The sequence below is a fragment of the Leiobunum rupestre genome, chromosome 4 (assembly GCF_980474605.1).
Source record: "Leiobunum rupestre chromosome 4, qqLeiRupe1.1.hap1, whole genome shotgun sequence".
Taxonomy (NCBI): domain Eukaryota; kingdom Metazoa; phylum Arthropoda; class Arachnida; order Opiliones; family Sclerosomatidae; genus Leiobunum; species Leiobunum rupestre.
In genome coordinates this window covers 26,876,608-26,896,407 of record NC_143387.1, presented here as the reverse complement: position 1 = coordinate 26,896,407, position 19,800 = coordinate 26,876,608, and the positions used below count along the sequence as shown (strand labels likewise).

Genomic DNA, 19,800 nt, shown 5'->3' with positions numbered 1-19,800 from the left:
GGAATGTCGTTAGGGGTTTTTTTTTTTTTTGTTTGTCGTGGAAAGCGACGACATGGTAGATGGAGCTGCGAAAAATAATTTCTATTACAGACGACACCGGGATTCGAACCGAGATTTCTGACCGCGTAGTCTCCTAAACCACGGCCAACTTTGATCTCTCGCGCTACAGCGGCCATCTCATTCGTTGACGTTTCTGTGTTAACCTATGAGCAAAAGATGTGTATGACGTGAGCGCCCCTAGCGGATTATTATTTTTAGAATAGCTTTTACATTGAAGACAATATAAATACCGAGCGTGGCGCTGAACTCCTACACGTTATAGTACAGTTTATAGGGGGAAAATCCTTGCTCGCGGAATTTAGATGAATGTGTTGGCCGCTGTAGTGCGAACAGCGCGTGATCAAAGTTGGCCGTGCCTAAACCGACGCCTTATTCAAGTGAGCAACGCCGACCTCTTCAACAACTTCGCTTGAACTTTTAGCCTTGAACACTTTTATAGTTTGTATAGTTGGTCCAGAGATGTCGTACTTGTCCGAAAGTTTCAGCGCGTTTTTTCTTTGAATATTTCATCCAGCAGTTAGTTTGGCGGGAAGTTTGAATTAAACTTTGATCTCTCTTTTTTCCCGCCCCCTCTGACCAACCCCCTTAAAGGGAGAGTGACCGAAAAAAACAAGTTGGTTTCATTCGATAGAACCCTTTGACGCGCATGCGGTGCCGTTAATTTCCGCCCCCTCTGACCAGCGCCCTTAAAGGGAGAGTGACCCAAAAAAACGAGTTGGTCTCAATCGATAGAACACTTTGACGCGCACGCAGTGCCGTTAATTTCCGCCCCCTCCGACCAACCCCTTAAAGGGAAAGTGATCGAATGGTACGATATCTTACGCCACGAAAATTGTAATACGCCCTAAAAATTGCGATGAAATCATCGCACTGACGCGCTTCAACTGATTTCCTATTTCCTATAAAACAAATCCGTCGAATGTATGGTACTAATTAAAGTGTTTCCTCTTTGTGACCCAGTCCAAAGTACATTTGCCCCCTCTTATAGCCAATGTCAAGGGCAGAGTTTTATCCCCGGATGTCTCCTCCAAAACGAAACTAAAAGTTAACAAAAAACCTCTGACCCCCCGCAAACACGTGGAGCCAACGAAAGGCGACCTTTATGACGCGTGAATCTCGTCATCATAGCTTCCACAGGTTGGACACCTTTCCTCCAAGGGTCAAGTCTCATTTTTCGCGCCGACCGATACCCTTCCACATCTATATTTCAAAAATGACTACACCTATATTACTTCTATACCTCTAAACTGTGTGCAAGTTTCAGCTCTGTCAGGTAAACAGGGGGCGCAATGTTTCAGCACTGTCAGGTCTTTAGTATTGGTTTGCCCACCCGCGTATTCTGAGGGTGGGCGGTGCCCACTCTTTAACATAGGATGGTAAATTATATATCAAACAATAGGAAATCACATGGGCTCAACAGATTTTATATTAGTTTGTCCATTCGGGTCTCCTTGGCTGCATCCACTCTTTAACTTAGGATGGCAATTTATATATCAAACGATAAGAAATCACGTAGTCTCAACAACTTTTGTATAAGTTTGCCTACCTATGTCTACTAAGGTTGTATGGGTTTGACCACCCGAATACACCGATGTGGAACTAATATTACGGCCTGGGCCGACTTTTTCATTTCAATATTAACAACTATACTTTTTAATATATCAAAAGAAATTCGTGGAATATTTTATTTACAAAAAATTTAATTAAATATACCAAAACAAAGTTAATTACAAAAAGTAATAATTTAAATAAAAAATGAAATTTTAAATAATATAAATAAAATTTGATAAAATGGAAATACCATATTTCTGGTATGTTATTTAAGGAAGAATATTTCCGACAGATAGGGAAAGAAATATTTAGTCACTGTCCTGTATCAGTGAACTAGTGCTGAATTTTTAACAGTTTTCTGTCTAATCGTTTCTGTGTACTAATATATTGATGATCAAGATCTTGCTTTTTAAGGGCACTGTGGATGCAGAACTCTACAAAAAAAGATATCATACTTTGAAACCTAGTCGAACATGTAGAGTCTTTAGGAATCTGAAACCATTCCTTGTTAAAGGGGCTCCAAAGTTCGGTGGCAAAATGTGAGTAAAGTCAGTAAAGTGCGAAATTTACGGTTGACTCTGCCCGCCTCTGCCAAGGCCGAGTGAGGGGTTGGGGGGAATGAAAAGCATGCTCAATTTTCTTTTTTTTTTGCTACCGAACTTTGGAGCCCCTTTAAGTCTACGTGTGATGAATCTTTCCAAACGCCCTTTAACATTTGTCACATGTGAAAGTAATTTAAAAGTGGTGTCAAATGTCACACGTTACCGGCGTTCGTCGCTCTTTGAGTCCTGATTGGTTAATATTGGTCGATCGTCTGCCACGGCTATTTGGCTATTTCTCAGTTACGCGGCAGCATTCTAGGTACCTATGAGATGCCTATGGTTATATCTAGCTTGAGTTCTTAATAATAATATATTACATTATACGTCACTATAGAACCAGCAATTGATTTGTCGATATCACTTTTATTTTTAATTTTACTGTCGATGTTTTCAAATATGGCGGTGATCAAATTATTCGGACGAGGCGATAAGATAAAAAAAACTATTTATTTAATAATTTTAACTTTTATTGTTATGGCTCCTCAGTCTCTAATTACAACCATAGAAATCGGATAACAAACTAGAACGATTTTTGAAATTTTGTCGCATGGTCCGATTAGAACTTTTAAAGAACCTTGCCTTTGGCCCATGCTTTTCGTTTGGCTGGCAACGAAAGTTACGCCATCTGCGCCACACTGGTGAACTAAATGGCCGACTTTAGCTCGACGCTAACGCGGTTTTTTTGACATCTTTAAAGCGACTTATGTTTCATTAAAGTTGAAGAATGGCTCAAAATTGCGTAATTAAATCATGTAAGAGTAAATACACAAAAGAAAACATCTTTTCACAGGTTAGTGTTCGAAATAGTTTTCTTTTTATCATAATTCCCAATCGCTAAAAACGCACTAGAAAACGCGTTTCTTTCAAATCATGGAAAGCTAGTTTTCTTTTTAAATAAAAAATGAAGAATGGTTCAAAATTGCGTAATTAAATATTTAAGGTGTAATTACTCAAACAAAAACATATCTTTTCACAGGTTACTGTTAGAAATAGTTGTTTTACGCGTAATGGCTATGGGGGAAACCAGTGCACAGTAATGGTTTATCGCGAATATCTACGTTAGTATTGTATGTACGGCTATAAACCCAATTACGAACATTAGGGTCCGGCTATTTCCTACAAAAAAATGTTCTATGAACATTTTACATACGAGCAATCGTTGTGTCGTATTCGCAGATTTCATGTTGTACCCAATTTTGCGCCTTCGTTGACTTAAAACGCTTCCGCCGCTCTTCGTGAAAGCGTGTTTAAAATTTACGAACTAGCTAACTCTTGTTATTTCTGCAATAAATCGCTTGAAAATGAAGCTATTGTGAGAGAAAATGATGAGAAAGTCGGATTAATGGCTCACTTCAATTTAAGTTCATACTGACTGCCGTAAGGATTAAATCCACAAGGCCAGTATCAATGCTTTGAAAAGAAAACACGACACCGATGAGACTGTTCGACATGTAGAACGCGAGCGAATCAAACGTATAATAAATTATATTTAATACTTTAAATTAGTATGTACATTGTGTATTATTTCAACGCTAAATGTAGAGATCAGAGCCAGCAAAAATATCCTCTCTATAGTTAATAACTATAGCAAAGACAGTCTTTCTAAACAAAAGTACATCTAATTTTAACAGAAGCAAACTGAAAACCTACTATAAACTAAGTATTATCAAAAGTGACATAATTACCAAAAGGGTGACAATCCCTGTACTTTCGTATGCTAATGGTTTAATGAATGCTCGACTCGAGATCGACCACATAAAAGACTATTTATTGTCGCCTTTCTGGATCTTTTTTAAGTCTATGGTATTATATCTTAGGCAGATGGCGATAGCATCTCCATAGAACGACGAAAAATAACAAAATACACTAACTTTGACCAGTGCTATTTAGTTCCTCCGTTCCTCACTAGGAGGCGTTATTTGTTGGTTTTAACTTCCTTCCCTCCCCAAGGCATACTTTCCCTTCTCCCCTCCCAACTTGTATTTCGCTGGTAACATTCATTCAGAAATAGGTCCGATTGACACACTTTTGGTAATTATGTCACTTTTGGTATTATAAATAGTTATGCCTATGCGACCAATGTAAAATTCCCAAACAAACAGCGAAGAAAAATTTAACTTTTGGATATGAGCAAAATTGACATGAGCTAGCTAGGTAAAATATAATTGCTAAGCCTAAGCCTTCCTAACTAGCCCTAAATACAGTAAACTATTTTTTTTACTAATAAAGATAAGTTACAACAACTATTCAAAAGATAATCTATCATCTCGTAAAATAACAAAGAAATGCTGTATTTACCTTTCGAAAAATATGAATCCGAAAACCACATTCGGAGTTCCCTCACTATGTACCTTCTGCTAAAACCGTTATAAAGTGGAAAAGACCACTAATGAATCAACAACACCTGTAAATGGTTATTTGCATCAGCGCCTACGTTATTAACAAAGTAGATCTGATCACTAGATAAAATCAGCTTCGTGTGCGCGGCGTAGATGGAGTTACTGTCGTTTTAGCCATGAATCTAATCGGTGGTCTGCCAGCCATTCGATTAAGCGTTCTAGTTTGTTATCCGATTTCTATGATTACAATGTGCAAAAAAAAGGGCGTGAATGTTTCCTTGTACAGGTAATATCATAAGCCTATAACCTCTAAGTTTGAGACGCGCATAGCGCCCTTTGTACCACTACTGGACGGGCGAAAAATAAGAAATCAGGCGATAGTATCGGCACCTGGTAGAGATAAATTGAAGCTTCTTCCTTCCCCCTTTCTCTCTCTACGCACCTCTCTGGCATCATGCATTTCGGGACGCGTTACGTTTCTCTTTTCCGCCACCGGGTGGATTTAGTGCTGTACTTTCGTCAGTCGTTTGCTTGAACCAACACTGCCTTTCGATTCAAACTTAGGGTTGATAGGCTTATGGTAATATCATAATATATTTATATGAAAACGGCAAGCAATTTGAAATGTTTGTATTTCGAGAAATGGTATTTATGGAAATTATAAAAACAAAATTATTACTTTAACTGTTCATTGTGATATGGGCCGCGTTCAGTAACAGCAAACGGTTGGACCGTTGAATGCGCATTCGCTACTGTCGACTTTTTTCCCTTCCGCGGGATTGACGTCACGTTTGCAAACGGAGAGTCAACGAAATAAGCGGCTGGAAGAGCCGGTTATTTTGTTGATAAACGCAATCGTGACGTCACAGCACACGGGAAGGCTAGTTGCAGACGACATGACAGACGATATTTTATAAAATTTACAACAATCGTAAAAAAGCGATCAACAGACGTGGCGTCACGATTGCAAACGGAGATCAACGGTTAATTAACAATTTCCCCTCCGTTGAGCGTTACTGAACACGGCCGTTGTGTTCAACTAATTATAAATGCATGTGCCATATAAATCTGAATTGATTCTAAAAACTTGTACAAAATTTCATTAGAGCGTGGTTACTATAAGCAGCCCCCCTTTTCTTATTTATCTTTAGTGGGACTGTGTGCCTTATATATTACGGTACAAGCCCTTGTTTTGTGTTTAGTCTATCAAGCCATTATTTTGAAACTTAAAATACCTTTGTGGAAGATTTGTTTGATGTTATAAAAGAAAAAAATTGTATTTATAGAAAATTCAAAATTATTACTACACCTGTTTTTTGGTGAAATTGTTTTGTGTTCCACTAATTATAATTGCATAGACACATTCCGATTCCATCTCTATAATCAAAACAGGCAAATGTAATGGTAACTAGCAAATTTAAATGCTGCATTTATGCAGTAACATACAAAGTTTAAAGACCACTTTTTCAGATCTCATATTTACCGTTATAATTTCGTTATTTTTCCAATACGATCTCAAAATCGAAAAAACCTAGCATAATCCTATGGGATTTTCCTGAGCGGGGCCACGGCCCCCTGCACGCGCAGACACTGTTCGCGAGCAGCGTGAGCGCGTGCATGGGGCCGTGGCTGGGCTATCGAAAGCATCGTCTGCAGCTTTCATATTTATCCGCTGAGACATGACGCGTTGGGCGCAGCGTTGCCAGACGTACGATAATTATCGCACAGTGCGATAATTTAATCAACATTTTTAGGGCGTACTATAATTTTCATGGCGTACGATATCGTACCATTATTTCGATAATTCTGCCTCAACGTACTATTATGTACGATAATCTTTAGATTTTTTTAAAAACCTACGAACGATTTATATTTTTTTATTAATTTATATAACTTTTCTACTTACAAATGAATGATATACATTTTCTGTACGCGTAGTCCAGAGTGTGAGTTTATCACTCCTAGCTATTACCGCATTTTTTAAACATCTTTAAACATATTAAGTTCAGTTAATAATGATAATAGACATTTTGTTTATTTCCCTGAAATAAAACTCCTGTAGTGCTTTAAAAAATCATCTAAATTCAACGCATTTATGTATGAATTAAAATTTTTCGCCAAAAAGAAATGTACGATAATTTTCCAGGAAAATCGATAATGTTTTGGCCTAGATACGATAATTTCAGATTTTCGATCTGGCAACGCTGGTTGGGCGTAGCGGTGCCCCAGTAATTCTTAGGCACCGCCGCACCGGGCATAGCGTAGTCACTTTATCGCCTCTCATTGGCGAACGCCATAGACGGCAGCATTCTAGCCTAGGTACCTATGAGATTTCTATGGTTAAACCTTACGGTTAGAATTGCACCAAGAATCTGTATAAAATAAGCAATACTGGGTTGCACAATTCTCTATTGTTGCACAGGGACAGTGGTCCTCGACTCCTCGAGGCTGAGACATGGATTAAACACGTTAGGTTAAAATATTTTTGTAGGTTATTATAACCCTAAATATATAATTTGTCTTTTGTTTCAAAAATTAATACCGGCGGAGTTAAAACTAATGTTATTTTAGTAGTGTTGCAACGTAGTATAGATTATCTTTGGTATAGTCGCGCCACCTATAGAAACCACAGCTCAGCTGTAGATTCCATGTGGTGTAATTCAGTTTCTTAACAATCATTAAAATCATGTTTAAATCTTCAAAACTGTTAAAATTTAAGCCACCTAGTTTTGCATTGCCTGATAAATGGAAAGGGGGTAAAATCGAACGAATAGGTGAAAGATAAATATTACTGAAACTATTTAAAGGCATGAAAATTATTAAATCCTCTCTATTTTAGTTCAATTTTGGAAATTAGTTTTTGAAGATTATAAAGCTGTTGGAGTTGATGTAATCCAAGAATCTAAGAAGAAACCTGCAAAATTCCTCACCATTTCTTCTATTTTGGGCCTAACTGGCTATGCAATGAAATCAAACCCAGATTATTCAACTTATTTTGATCAATTAACTCGTGCTACTACAGATTTAACCCTATTAAGTGATACAGTAAGAAACCCTGTATCTGATAAATTCATACAAAATATTCATAGACTAAATAATGAGGGTCTTCTGAGATATTTCAGCTTTGGAATATTTTCTGTTATTTGGGTTAATAATTATCACCAAGATTGTTCAATTTTTAGCTCCCAGTGTTCCTTTCTAAAACCCAAATATTTTACCTTTTATGAACGCATTATTGATGTTGGGTATTTTGGTGAATGGCTGTGTCTAAAAAATGGTATGATCGATTACGATGTAAATGAAACTGAACTATCAAAATTAAATTCCAATGTACATTAGAATTAATGAATAAATTTTCAACTTATTTAAGTGCTATGCAAAGGTCAAGGTCTTAATTATTTTGATTTCAAGAGCATGAACTGTGTCACGTGTTACGAGGGGGGATCGTAGGGGTAAAAAAGGCGAAAGGTAAATTTCGTCAAAATTCGTAGAGTTCCTCCAGTAGCTATTTTAAAAATGACGGAAGACTTTTCAGCGAGACCCGTTATTTTCGTTTCTACTACACAGTTAAACTTAAAAACTATAGATAACGAAGGTAACTTGCATTTTATTGCGTGTCAAAGTGTTGACGAGACAGTGGAAAATGGTGAAAAGTGTGAACTAGAAGACCAAAGCCAAGGCTTAACTCACGTCAATTATGCACCTAAGTCCTTATTTCAATTAGCATTAAATTACGTGGGTGAACATATAGAATACGTACAGTCACTGGAAGAATTCCCATCTATAGTTGGGAAAGAGTTGTTTGAAATTGCTCTCAGAAACAACGCCTTCAACTTCACAAAACACAACACTACAGTGTCAAATTATATACTCTCTATTTTTGTTGATGCTTATCCTGATGATTTTTTATCCTCGTTAAACTTTTCTAATCGAAACGGATTATTAGTCATTAATGGATATAGTGATTCTCTGTATCTAATGTTGAAATACGTTCAAGAACTTGATTTGTCCGATCTTCAACTTGGGGATAATCACGATATCTTTGAACATTTTGCAAATTTCAATAAGATAAAGAGTCTTTCATTGAGAAATAATTGCCTGAGTAATATTGCTCTAAGACAGTTGACATTACCAACGAGAATGTTTGCAAGAGGAATTGTTAATGTTGAACATTTAGATATATCAGGTCTCTGTTAAAAATATTTTTAAAAAGATATATTACTAAACAGTTCGCTATAAATTTATTTTTTAAAACAGCAAATCCTAAAATAACTGAAGAATCAATTATCTGGTTGTTCTGTTTCAAAAAGCTGAAGATACTGGATATATCAGACTGTTCCCTCAATGAAGTATATTTCTAACAAATGGATAAATAACCTAGAACTTACCAAATTTTTTTCTAGTCCAAAATCTTGCCAATTTTGCAACAAAATTCCTTTGTTAGAGAATCCAGTTCAGATTCTTCGTACTTTGATATAAAAACGTCTGGATGGGCAGAATCAATAATTGACAGTTGGGCGATAACTTGTGAAGAGAAAATGATGTTAAATGCCAATAAAATGGATTCTAAACCCAAGGGTAAGAGTTGCTTGTATTTTATCCATAAATTTTGAGCTTAAGCTTTTTTTCTCTTTATAGTTAAAACCTTCTACAAAAACAGAAAAACACAACTTTTAACACCAATTATCAAAAAATACAATAAAAGTGGGGTTAGGACTGTTTTTACAAGAGTGATTGAGGAATTTGAAGATATTTGCCAGCCACCTGCCAAAAAACTGAAGCCAGTTACGACTGGTGATCATTGTTATAGCAACGTTTTAATGATATACCAAGGAGATCATAAAAAACATGCCAACCACATCAAAAATGATGTTCAAAGTGTTTTCGATGCTCTTGGAAAATGAAGTGACCATATTGTAATTATACAAAATGCAAATGAAATATTAAAGTTACTTTTAATCAGCATTAATTTTAACCTTTTATTTATAAAACTTAATAAATGACTCGTATACCAGTGACTCAATCATATTTATTGAACTGTTCGCGTTATACAATTCAGCGCAAGGTCTTAAAAAATTAAAAACATTTTGAGAGGGTCAAACACTCTAACAGCAAATGCACTGACAAATAACGAGAAAAATTTTAAAGTTCCAAATTTTCCTCTATTTAACGTCTTGAATTGGAAAAGCGAATTCTCAATCCTGGCTAGAGTTCCTTACTTAAAACTCTGACTAGACTAGCACTGAGAAACCCGTGATAATACAATGCATAGTTTTAAAAACATGTAAGTGTACAATATTTCGCTTTTTCATAAAGAGAAACGGTAGCAAAGCTATAGAACAGCGACGTTAATTAATTGATGTTTCGTCAATCATCCGTTATACTTACCTTCTCAAGAGGGGGGAAAAGGAGAAAAAACACAATTCAAAAAATTAAACATGAAATGAGAATAAATCGTGGATATGGCTTTTTCTACGTCAACAGTCGTGCATTTAATTTAATGATGAAACCAAACTTGTTCATATCTCATTATGTACTATAAATAAAAAATATATTTTTTTAAATTTTCGAAAAAAAAAATTAAATATAAATCAGACCTAGGTATGAAATCCATGATTGATTTAAAAAAGCAGTTTATGAATTCTTTGCAGAATTTGAGCGAGATTCCTCAGAGTCATTTTCATTATCAGACCTATTTTGATTACGCAAAACGAAAGGACAGGCGGAACAAGCAGGAAGGGTAAAAAAAATTACAATTATATTTTTGCCTTTAAAGATAGTAATTTTTTAGAGCTCTGCCAGCTGATGCATCTTCTTATTTCTTCAGAGTATCGGACATTGTAAGAAAATGGCACCTAGAATCATTATCACGACTTTTTTTATACTTTCAAACTGACAGAGCCCTATCTATTAACTAAACAATTCCAAGCTATAAACAAAATAAAAAAAAGGGCAAAAAAGGCATGTTTTTCGTGATGAAAGGATAACAAAAAATGATAATGACCTTTCACCATTTTACCAACCACCTGTTACCTTGACCAAGATTCGGCCTTCTTGAGCGAGGATTTTGAGTCAGTTTTGTCTTTACTGTTTCCATCCTCATCATCACCCCACCCTGTTAAATCGTATTTAGATAAATCTCCATCTTCGTCATCATCATCTTCCTCCTCCTCTTCTTCACCATCAGCTTGTACGTTCTAAAAAAAAATTATTACCTACAAAATCTTACGATGGAAAAAATTATTTATTATTACAGGTGTTTTTATATCCAGTCTTGTTTCACTGGGCTCTTCTATTTTTTCTTTATTGCCATCGTCAGGTTCTCCTAATTTTCTTTTCTTTTTTCTTCTTCCAAACTATTAAGAAAAAATTATTTATTTCAATTGGCGAATCAAAGGACTACTTTTCCCACAAGCGCAACCAAATTTTTGAAACTGCCATAATGGGACTTTCTGCACAGAACCATGGTAGTCAAAAACAACAGTTTAGTGGATAGGGAAAAGGGTCTTTGAAATGGAAAAACCCAGCGGCTGATCTGTCATTACATCACATAAATACAATTATAAAGGAAGACAACTTAATAGAAGATAGTAGCTTTCATCAACCACTGGGCTAAGCCATATTTAAAATATTACATCATCATATTCGCTGTCAGATTCTTCGTGTTCTTTATATTCTATATTTTCTCTTTCATTATAGCCGCCTCCGAGGCCTACAATCCACAAAATTAAGGCAAATAGTTCAGTTATTAACCAAGGATGATAGTTTACCAGTTCGTTCTTCAACTTCTCCAAATTTAGGAGCATTGCACATATTACACTGTTGTCGCCTAGCCCAATTTACATTTCCACATCTGGGACAAGAAACAGTTAAAAGGTCAAAACCTTGTATTTTTAAACTTGATGCATTGCCTACGTAATACTTGATGAATAATTATTACCTCCCACACTGCCAATCATCAGCGCTAAATAGTCCTCTACTTTTTTCAGCTGCAGCTTTACCTATTTCCTGTCCTAATTTTTTCTTAGGTGGTGTCGTAGATTTTTCTTTCCCACATCGGTTACAAGTAAATCTTCTAGCAAAGTTGACATTCCCACATCTAAAACAAGGTAAGGAGTCACGGTTCGTAACCATTAGGCCTTTGTTTTTTTAAAAACACTGTTCCATACCAACCAAATGTTCAACTTACTGGGAATCGGGACAAACCCAGTCTCCTTCATTAGGTCGAAAACGAGTACCTCCAGAGGGTTGAGCTGACATTATTTTTAATAAATATTTTGTTATTTAATGTACAAATTTGTAGCGAAAGTCCGACTCGTGGCTCGTGACATCAGACTAGGCGCGAAAAACTGCGGGGAATGATGGATCATGGATTGGATCATGGAAATCATGGAATCCTAACTTTTACAAAAACGAGAGAGAAGGACTAATGTCTTAAAATAACTAGTCTATGGATATCTAGGATAACCAATAGGCCAGACCATAAGTAACATAAGAATAATTAGTATGACACTGAACGATTTCATCTAATGATAGTCCGTCACGGAGTGGTTACGTGAACGGCAGTTTCAAAAGTGGAAACTCGTCTTTCCCTACTTTCTTCGTTGATGAAATTACTGCTAGGTTATATTATTTATATTTATATTCATAGAACCATGGACGCAATATAGAATGTAAAAGACTACTATGGCACGCCATCCTGGTCAAAATTAAGTTGAAATATAGGGTGATGTTTTGGAAATATAAGGTGATCTTTTGGAAATATAAGGTGATGTTTTGGAAATATAAGGTGATCTTTTGGAAATATAGGGTGATGGTTTGGAAATATAGGGTGATGTTTTGGAAATATTGGGTGATCTTTTGAGAATATAAGGTGCTCTTTTGAAAATATAGGGTGATCTTTTGAAAATATAAGGTGATGTTTTGGAAATATAAGGTGATCTTTTGGAAATATAGGGTGATGGTTTGGAAATATAGGGTGATGTTTTGGAAATATAAGGTGAGACAATATTACAGCATTGATTTAAATGAGGAAATCTGAGCTTCCGGGTTCCCACTGACGTCACCATCCCCGGCATCGGCTGCTTATGCAAAGTGATTTTAAAATAGCGACGCTATCGCCATCTCTCGCTTTTGCTTTAAAACTATTATTTGCAGTGCTACCGCTCACTTATCATGAAATCGGGGAATGCGACCCTCCTGGTGTTTCGAGAAAAGATAGGTCTATAATGGACGAGGGTCTATTTTTCCAAAAGATAGGTCTTTAATGGACGAGGGTCTATTTTTCCAAAAGATCACCCTATATTTCCTAAAGATAACCCTATATATTCAAAAAGGTTCACCCTATATTTCCAAAAGATCGCCTTGTATTTACAAACAATCACCCTATATTTCCAAACCATCACCCTATATTTCCAAAAGATCGCCTTATATTTCCAAACCATCATCCTATATTTCCAAAAGATCACCTTATATTTCCAAAACATCACCCTATATTTCCAAACCATCACCCTATATTTCAACTTAATTTTGACCAGGATGGCGTGCCATATATACGCCTTGCTTACTAGACAGGCGTCTCCATAATAAAAACATGTTAACACTTTCGAAACACGAGAAAAGCTTTTGACCAGCCGTTAGAGGCGCCACTAGTAGCACTGCTGAAGCGCGGGAAAAATTTTTGACTAGCGTCTGCTATCGTATGCAAGTTAAGCCATTGAAGACGCCAGTCTATGTAACGAAGCGTCTTTGCTTGCAGGTTGTGATTTAAGGGGACATAAAAATTATGAGGAAAGTTAAAATATGGGCAAGAGAGAAAAACAAGAAAAGAAAAAAAAGTGAATAATACAAAAATGAGCCCAAAAAATTGCAATTAGAGGTAACACATGAACAGAGCAGGGTTATTGAGAGTTTATGAGATAGTTTTTTATGCTGCGGCGTGCCATCGGGCGTTAGGTACAGAGGAGTACTTCGTTAAGTAGATTTTTCCACAGGGTAATTGTACCAAAGATAATTTAAACTCGTATCCTAGATTCGAATACTGAGAGCTTTCCCATTGACGGTTTTGTTACGAAGCGTTTACCCTTTTTCGGCACGTGACCTCAGAAAAATCGGGCTCCATCGGTTGCGGTAAGGCACAAACCATGGAGCGATGTTTTTCTGAGTTCCAGCGGGAAGTGGGAAAGCGCTATCAGCAACGCGCGAGAGAGTGATTTCGAATCTAGGGTACGAGTTTAAATTATCTTTGATTGTACGGACCGAAAAGTGCCATTGACGGGTTGTAGTGCGTACATGTGGTTTGACTATTTTTGCATCGTGATCTCTCGTTTTCCGCAGAGTGGCGAAGTTGATGAAAGTATCTGCTTTTAATGCCAAATAGGTGTTTTCATAAAATCCCCATCAAAGAACAGCCTTGGAGGTGATATAATTTAGGAAGGGACATGTAACTGTCTGTAGTCTTTGGTTTTTATTGATTTTTCGGGAAACATGTTTGCCAGCTTGTTGACGTAAATTCATGCGAGTAGCACCGACGGTTTTAGAACTGGAATGTACTGAACTGAACTCCCATCAAAGACTGAGGGGGCAATTTTTGTCGGGGGGAAAACAACGTAGCCGGATTTTATGAAAACACCTATTGCCAGTCCACATATTCCAGATTTGGAAAAGGTCATTGCTGTGTCGCAACAGTGGTGAGTCGATGGCAAGTTTGGAATTTCGCACGTCCGGCGTATGAGTTTCTAGCCCTTTCTTCAACCTAGTGAATCTATTATGTGCCCTTTTTAGTTGGTCCTTGTCTCCTGCCAACTAAGGGCTCCATACCTCCAAGGCCAAATTTAATTGGGGAAGTATAATGATTGGTATAGGGTACGTACAGGCGCGGGGACCGAAAATAGAAGGAGCGCCTAGTTAGTCCCGTCAAGGAATTTATTTTCTTGACCACTTTCTTCGTGTGATGGGAGAAGGTTAGAGACGAATCGACCCAGCTTCCTAGATCACGAATGGAAGAGTCGGGTTTGGCAAGTTTCACGCCGTTCATGGTGTAGTTATAGCGTAGGTTTTTATTACCTAGGTGGTTTACTCCACTCTCCAGGACATTGTAAGTCATGCCGTGGTCCCTTGTCCATGCGCTCAAGATCTTCTTGGAGGTATAATTGTTCTTGTGTGGTAGCTACAGGATGGGCCAGCTTGGTATCGCCGGCAAAGAGGTACGACTGGGAATGTTTTACTACTGTTGGAAATTAATTTATGAAAATGGAAAGGAGAATGGGCCCGAGCACGCATCCTTGCGGGACTCCACTCGTCGGTATTAGGAGTGTGGAGGCACAGCCCTTAAGGACAACAGCATTATGGCGACCTTTGATGAAACTGCACAGCCATTTTAAGGCATTGCCCTGCACACCAGCTTCTTCGAGTGACTCAATTAGTCCCGAGTGGGGGATGGTGTCGAAAGCCTTGCTGAGGTCCAGATAGATGACATCCACTGGGGACCCAGAGTCTAGTCATTGAGTCCAGAAAATAATTGCCCCAACAGGATTCGACATCATCGGCGCTGAGCTCTGCAGACTGCAGTCCAGTTGAATTGTGATATGTATAACTGGAATCCCTCAAAGTCCCCCTTAAAATCTCTGGTTCGGACTAGTAAGTTTGAAGACAATGACATTATGGTCGCTCTTTCTCCAAGGTGGGGAGGGGGGAGAAGCTCAACATCAGATACCAGGTGATCTTCGGGGGTCAATACAAGATCAAGGATAATAGGACTTTGAAATAGATGACCCAGTCGAGTGAAGTCAAGGACCGATTGAGTAAGGTGATGTTGGTGAACTGCGTCTAGAAATAGAAATGAGACTAGAACCACGATCGGATTGGGGGGAGATGTACCAGCTAGAAGGCCGCTATTATAATGGAATCGCGTATATCCACGCCATCTAATTAAAATTTTTAAACTAAATATGATAATGCGGCATAACGTCGTCTTCAATCGGTTTTCTACATTATAGAGGTGTAAAATAAGACAGATTTATTATTATTATTTAAACAACTATGAAAATCATTACGTTCCCAAGAAGCTACATTAGCATAAATTACACGTAAGCCACTTTTATTAACGTTTTAAATTTACCGGTCTTGAAATAAGAAAGCCTATGTCTAATTGTTTTCCCTTTCATTTCCAGGTTTTTGTCTCTGTAAATTTTGTTCAGGCGATATTTGGCATATAACATAATTAGTTTTCTAATTAAACTATGGCGTTGATGGCCTATCCCCAACTCAAAGTCAAACATATGATCTTGAAGTTCGCTGAAAATGAAAAACACTTCTATTCCAAGATTAATAATAAATTATTCTTATATTATTACATACTTATGAAATTAGCATTTTATTTCTTTCCGTAATCGATTCTTACAGAACAAAAAAAACCGCAATTTTTTACCATTTTTAATTTTTCGTGGTTGTAAAACGCAAACACAAAAATACCGTCCCTGCGCACGAAACGATGCTTTCAAAATTTCCGCCGTAACCATGGGGACAATGTTTAATGCGCTTGTCAGATGTCGCGGATATCCCGATTCAACAATAATGGCGACCTTCTAACTTGCCCGTTTCATATGGGATTGGCGGAAAAATTTCAGATCAACTTTATGATCCACCAAATTTTGAAATATGCCTATATATGGGCTTCTAATATTTGAACCAACTACATGCAAATTAACGTATTAAACGGTTTTTGTATTTGCAAAAATGAATTTTTTTTATTTTTTATTTGTTCAAAATTATCCCTCATGGGCCCACCATTTATTTCAAAGTTTTATTTCTGTTGTGGATTTGTTTACGTCGTTGGAGGGACAACCGCGACGAGCTCCTGAAAATCCTTTAAAGTCCCGTATTTAAAAAATATCCACCCCTTAGCAACGCCAACGATTTGACCAATAGGAAATCGAGAAAGTTTTTACCAAAATCAGAGAGGTCTGGTAAAAGTGAAAATTGCAAGAAAGGCTTATAACTCGAAAAAACGTCGTGTTACATTATCGAAATTTGCTAGACAAACTCATCATAGCAATCGCAATACAGCGGGGTAACGCCGCATCGGTGTTGAACACTTTTCCGCCCGGCACCTCCCTCGCGGACTATCTTAATTTATTGTCTCAGTGTCTGTAAAGCCATTTTTGCGTCCTTCTATGTATTTACATGTCTTTTTAATTAATAAATTCCATTCTATAACTCATCATGGTGGTGGTCTTCTCTCAAAGTCATTTTGGAATGTCCTTGAAGACATGGTTTAAAGCTACTTGGACGAGAATGTGGTGATACGCACTTTTCTAATTGAAACCTAGTTTCTAAACCCAATGGATCGCGAAAAAATGTTTTCACGACCTTGAACCACGTTTTCAAGGTCATCCAATTTTACAAACTTTAAAGACTCCCACCATGATGAGTTTGTCTAGAAAATTTCGATAATGTAACCAAGTCGTTTTATTTAATTTGACTACGAAATCTCTAACGAACAAAATATACCCAAATTAAACAGTTTTACCCAATTTTGGTCGAGTTTACGCAATTTATACAGTTTTAACCAAATTTATTCGATTTTATTCAAATTTATTCGATTTTATCCAATTTTAGCCGAGTTTACCCAATTTAAACAGTTTTACCGAATTTTATTCGAGTTTATCCAATTTAAGCAAGTTTACCCAATTTTAGCCGATTTTACTCAATTTCAAAAGCTTTACCCAATTTTAGCCAATTTATCCAATTTTGATCTTTTACTCAAATTTCAAACAATAATTTATTAAATTTTAATGAAACTTTCCCAGAATTACCACTTTTATCAAAAATTTCCTTATCTTATCCAAAAATTGTTCCAATTTACCCAAACTTGATGAAAGCAAAGATAATTTAAACTCGTACCCTAGATTCGAATACTGAGAGCTTTCCCATTGACGGTTTTGTTACGAAGCGTTTACCCTTTTCCGGCACGTGACCTCAGAAAAATCAGGCTCCACCGGTTGCGGCACGACCAACTTCGATCATGCGCTGCCGCGCTATATAGCGTGGCAGCGCGTGATCGAAGTTGGTCGTGGTTGCGGTAAGGCGCAAACCATGGAGCGAATTTTTTCTGAGTTCCAGCGGGAAGTGGGTAAACGCTATCGGCAACGCGCGAGAGAGTGATTTCGAATCTAGGGTACGAGTTTAAATTATCTTTGATGAAAGTGACCTAAATGTAATCGAAATTTCCCGTTTCGTGATTTTAAAAAATAAATTAAAATTTGAAATTTTTTAAAAATTTTCGTAAGTGTGAAACCGAGAAAATCCCATGCTTTTTTAAATGAAGATTTTTTTGTTTTAAGTGGTCAAAAACATTTTCGGTTGCCATGGCAAAACGAATGGGAAAATTTCATATATCATATAGGTCTACTTTACGCCCGACTTTGAACAAAATCGGCGATAAACACCTCGGGTACTCTCCTTTGTGAGTGTCGCGGGTATATTTTCCACTTGATTTAAACTATCGTTAAAGTCGTTTTAACGGAAACCGTTGCTATTTGTGAAGCTACAGTAGCTAGCATAAATGTTAGAAGGTCTGAACGGTTTGACTTAATTTGGAATGAAGCTGAAAAGTTGCCAGAATCTTCCACGGGAGGATTTGGGGGGCCGGGCCTAACACTGTTTGCGGTCTCTCCAATTAACTCAAGTTTGGGGGTATCAGATGCATTTTGCAGGGTAAATGAAAAATTTAATGTTTTGAAGTCAGCAATAACTCTAGAAATAAGACGTTCTTACGAAACTCCCTAAATCTACAATAATTAAGATATAAAACCTCGGTTTTTGCATAATTTTGTCAATGATTGAAGATTTATATTCGAATTTCTTTTTAATATTTAATTTGAAATATTTTACAAACTATAGTATAAACATACATAAATCTTGTTTACGATTGAAAATGGCACCACTAGCCCAAGGAACTAATTTTATATTCAATTAAAACCGTATTTTTGTGCAGTTAGCCTAACTGACGCGAGAAGTCGCTACGTTCTTGGTGAGTGACCTTCTTAAAATATAGTAAAATTCAAATACAACGATCTAAAGTATCGTTTTATTCCGCGAGATAATATTTCAGCGCGAGTACGTTTTTCAATTGCACGCGCGGTGCTTTCAACTTTAACAGTACCACGGCCAACTTCGATCGCGCGTACCGCGCTTTAGCGGCCCCGTCAATCGCCTCGCATCTAATGTTAATTTGCGTGTATGAATAATCCCGATAGGGGCGCTACATACGACCAAAAACCTACTATCACCAATGGCGGGGAATACAAGCGAAATCGCGGAAAAATGTTTTTTCTTCGGTTTTCCGCTTTGCTATTTAGAAAAAACAAAGTATAGTCAGTTAAACTATCTTTTCACAATATATTTATGTATAATTCATAATTTAAAAAATATTACCTTATAAATATTAAATGAAGAAAAAGAGACGCGTTTTTTACGCGAAGGCGCCATATTAGTATACATAGTTTTGAACATAGAGATAGAAAAGAAATAGAGGGAAGATTACCGCGTTAAGGCACCCCTGTTTTTGACCGGGAAAATTCATCCCCCCCCCCGCATGTATGAAAGCGGAGATGGGCAGAATTTGCAACGCCATCTATCATTCCTTTGTTTACATCAAATGACAGTTGATTTTTAAAAAGGAATAATGTATTTCATTTCACCGCGCGTCGATGGCACCACGTAATCTGCCCATCTCATGGCTTCCTACATTGGCGAAAAGGGGGTCGGCACTCGCGGTCAACTTCGCCAGATACAATAGTGCCTCTATTTCTTTTCTATCTCTATGGTTTTGAAGGCTGTAGAGGTGTTTAGAGCGTTTTGACGCGTAAATAATGTCTCTCTTAAAATTTATAAATCTTTAATAATAACAAATCTTTATTAATATATTTTAACTTAATATTATTTAATACAAAATGTTAAAATAATATATTTACCCTGAAGTTACAGTGATCTTCTTTTAACTTTTTGTTTTATTTATTTATTTACATGTGTTTCAAGTATTAAACAATAGAGTACCAGCACTCTGTAGCTTTGGCCATGGCCACCATTGTGGGCGTGAATTTTTTATGAGTAGGAAAAAGCATGGGTGACGTCGTGTGACGTAGCACTGCCATTACTCTATAATACTATGTTGCTGGCAGCATCTAGAGGATGTTCTTGGTTTCTGTTTAACTCTTTTATAATTAATAAACACCGTTAAAAAATTT

At 36.9% G+C, this 19,800-nt stretch overlaps 3 protein-coding genes and 1 long non-coding RNA gene across 5 annotated transcripts; 2 read left to right on the top strand and 2 right to left on the bottom strand.

Annotated features, from left to right (window-relative positions):
* Positions 1–1,901: 1,901 nt before the first annotated feature.
* LOC149947320 (uncharacterized) lies at positions 1,902–7,917 on the bottom strand. Of its 2 annotated transcripts, none has more exons than XR_016480273.1 (4): positions 7,771–7,917; positions 5,862–5,929; positions 2,377–2,591; positions 1,902–2,045 (listed from the first exon to the last, which is right to left on the bottom strand). It is a non-coding gene; the product is annotated as an uncharacterized LOC149947320 (long non-coding RNA). The 2 variants fall into 2 exon arrangements; XR_016480274.1 differs by lacking the exon at positions 7,771–7,917 and adding an exon at positions 6,036–6,125.
* LOC149947319 (mitochondrial import inner membrane translocase subunit Tim29) lies at positions 6,785–7,933 on the top strand. The gene is made up of 2 exons (XM_090171288.1): positions 6,785–7,326; positions 7,392–7,933. Exons 1-2 carry the CDS (start codon positions 7,239–7,241, stop codon positions 7,889–7,891), a joined length of 588 nt encoding a protein of 195 aa, XP_090027414.1. The 5' UTR covers positions 6,785–7,238; the 3' UTR covers positions 7,892–7,933.
* Positions 7,934–7,980: 47 nt separating this feature from the next.
* Positions 7,981–9,521, top strand: LOC149947318 (leucine-rich repeat-containing protein 42-like). Its single transcript, XM_090171286.1, has 4 exons — positions 7,981–8,738; positions 8,810–8,901; positions 8,956–9,130; positions 9,191–9,521. Exons 1-4 carry the CDS (start codon positions 8,069–8,071, stop codon positions 9,454–9,456), a joined length of 1,203 nt encoding a protein of 400 aa, XP_090027412.1. The 5' UTR covers positions 7,981–8,068; the 3' UTR covers positions 9,457–9,521.
* A 42-nt stretch (positions 9,522–9,563) lies between these two features.
* LOC149947317 (zinc finger Ran-binding domain-containing protein 2) lies at positions 9,564–11,924 on the bottom strand. Its single transcript, XM_090171287.1, has 8 exons — positions 11,742–11,924; positions 11,493–11,651; positions 11,323–11,405; positions 11,188–11,264; positions 10,807–10,908; positions 10,586–10,749; positions 10,150–10,244; positions 9,564–10,088 (listed from the first exon to the last, which is right to left on the bottom strand). Exons 1-7 carry the CDS (start codon positions 11,810–11,812, stop codon positions 10,187–10,189), a joined length of 714 nt encoding a protein of 237 aa, XP_090027413.1. The 5' UTR covers positions 11,813–11,924; the 3' UTR covers positions 9,564–10,088; positions 10,150–10,186.
* Between the last annotated feature and the right edge of the window lie 7,876 nt (positions 11,925–19,800).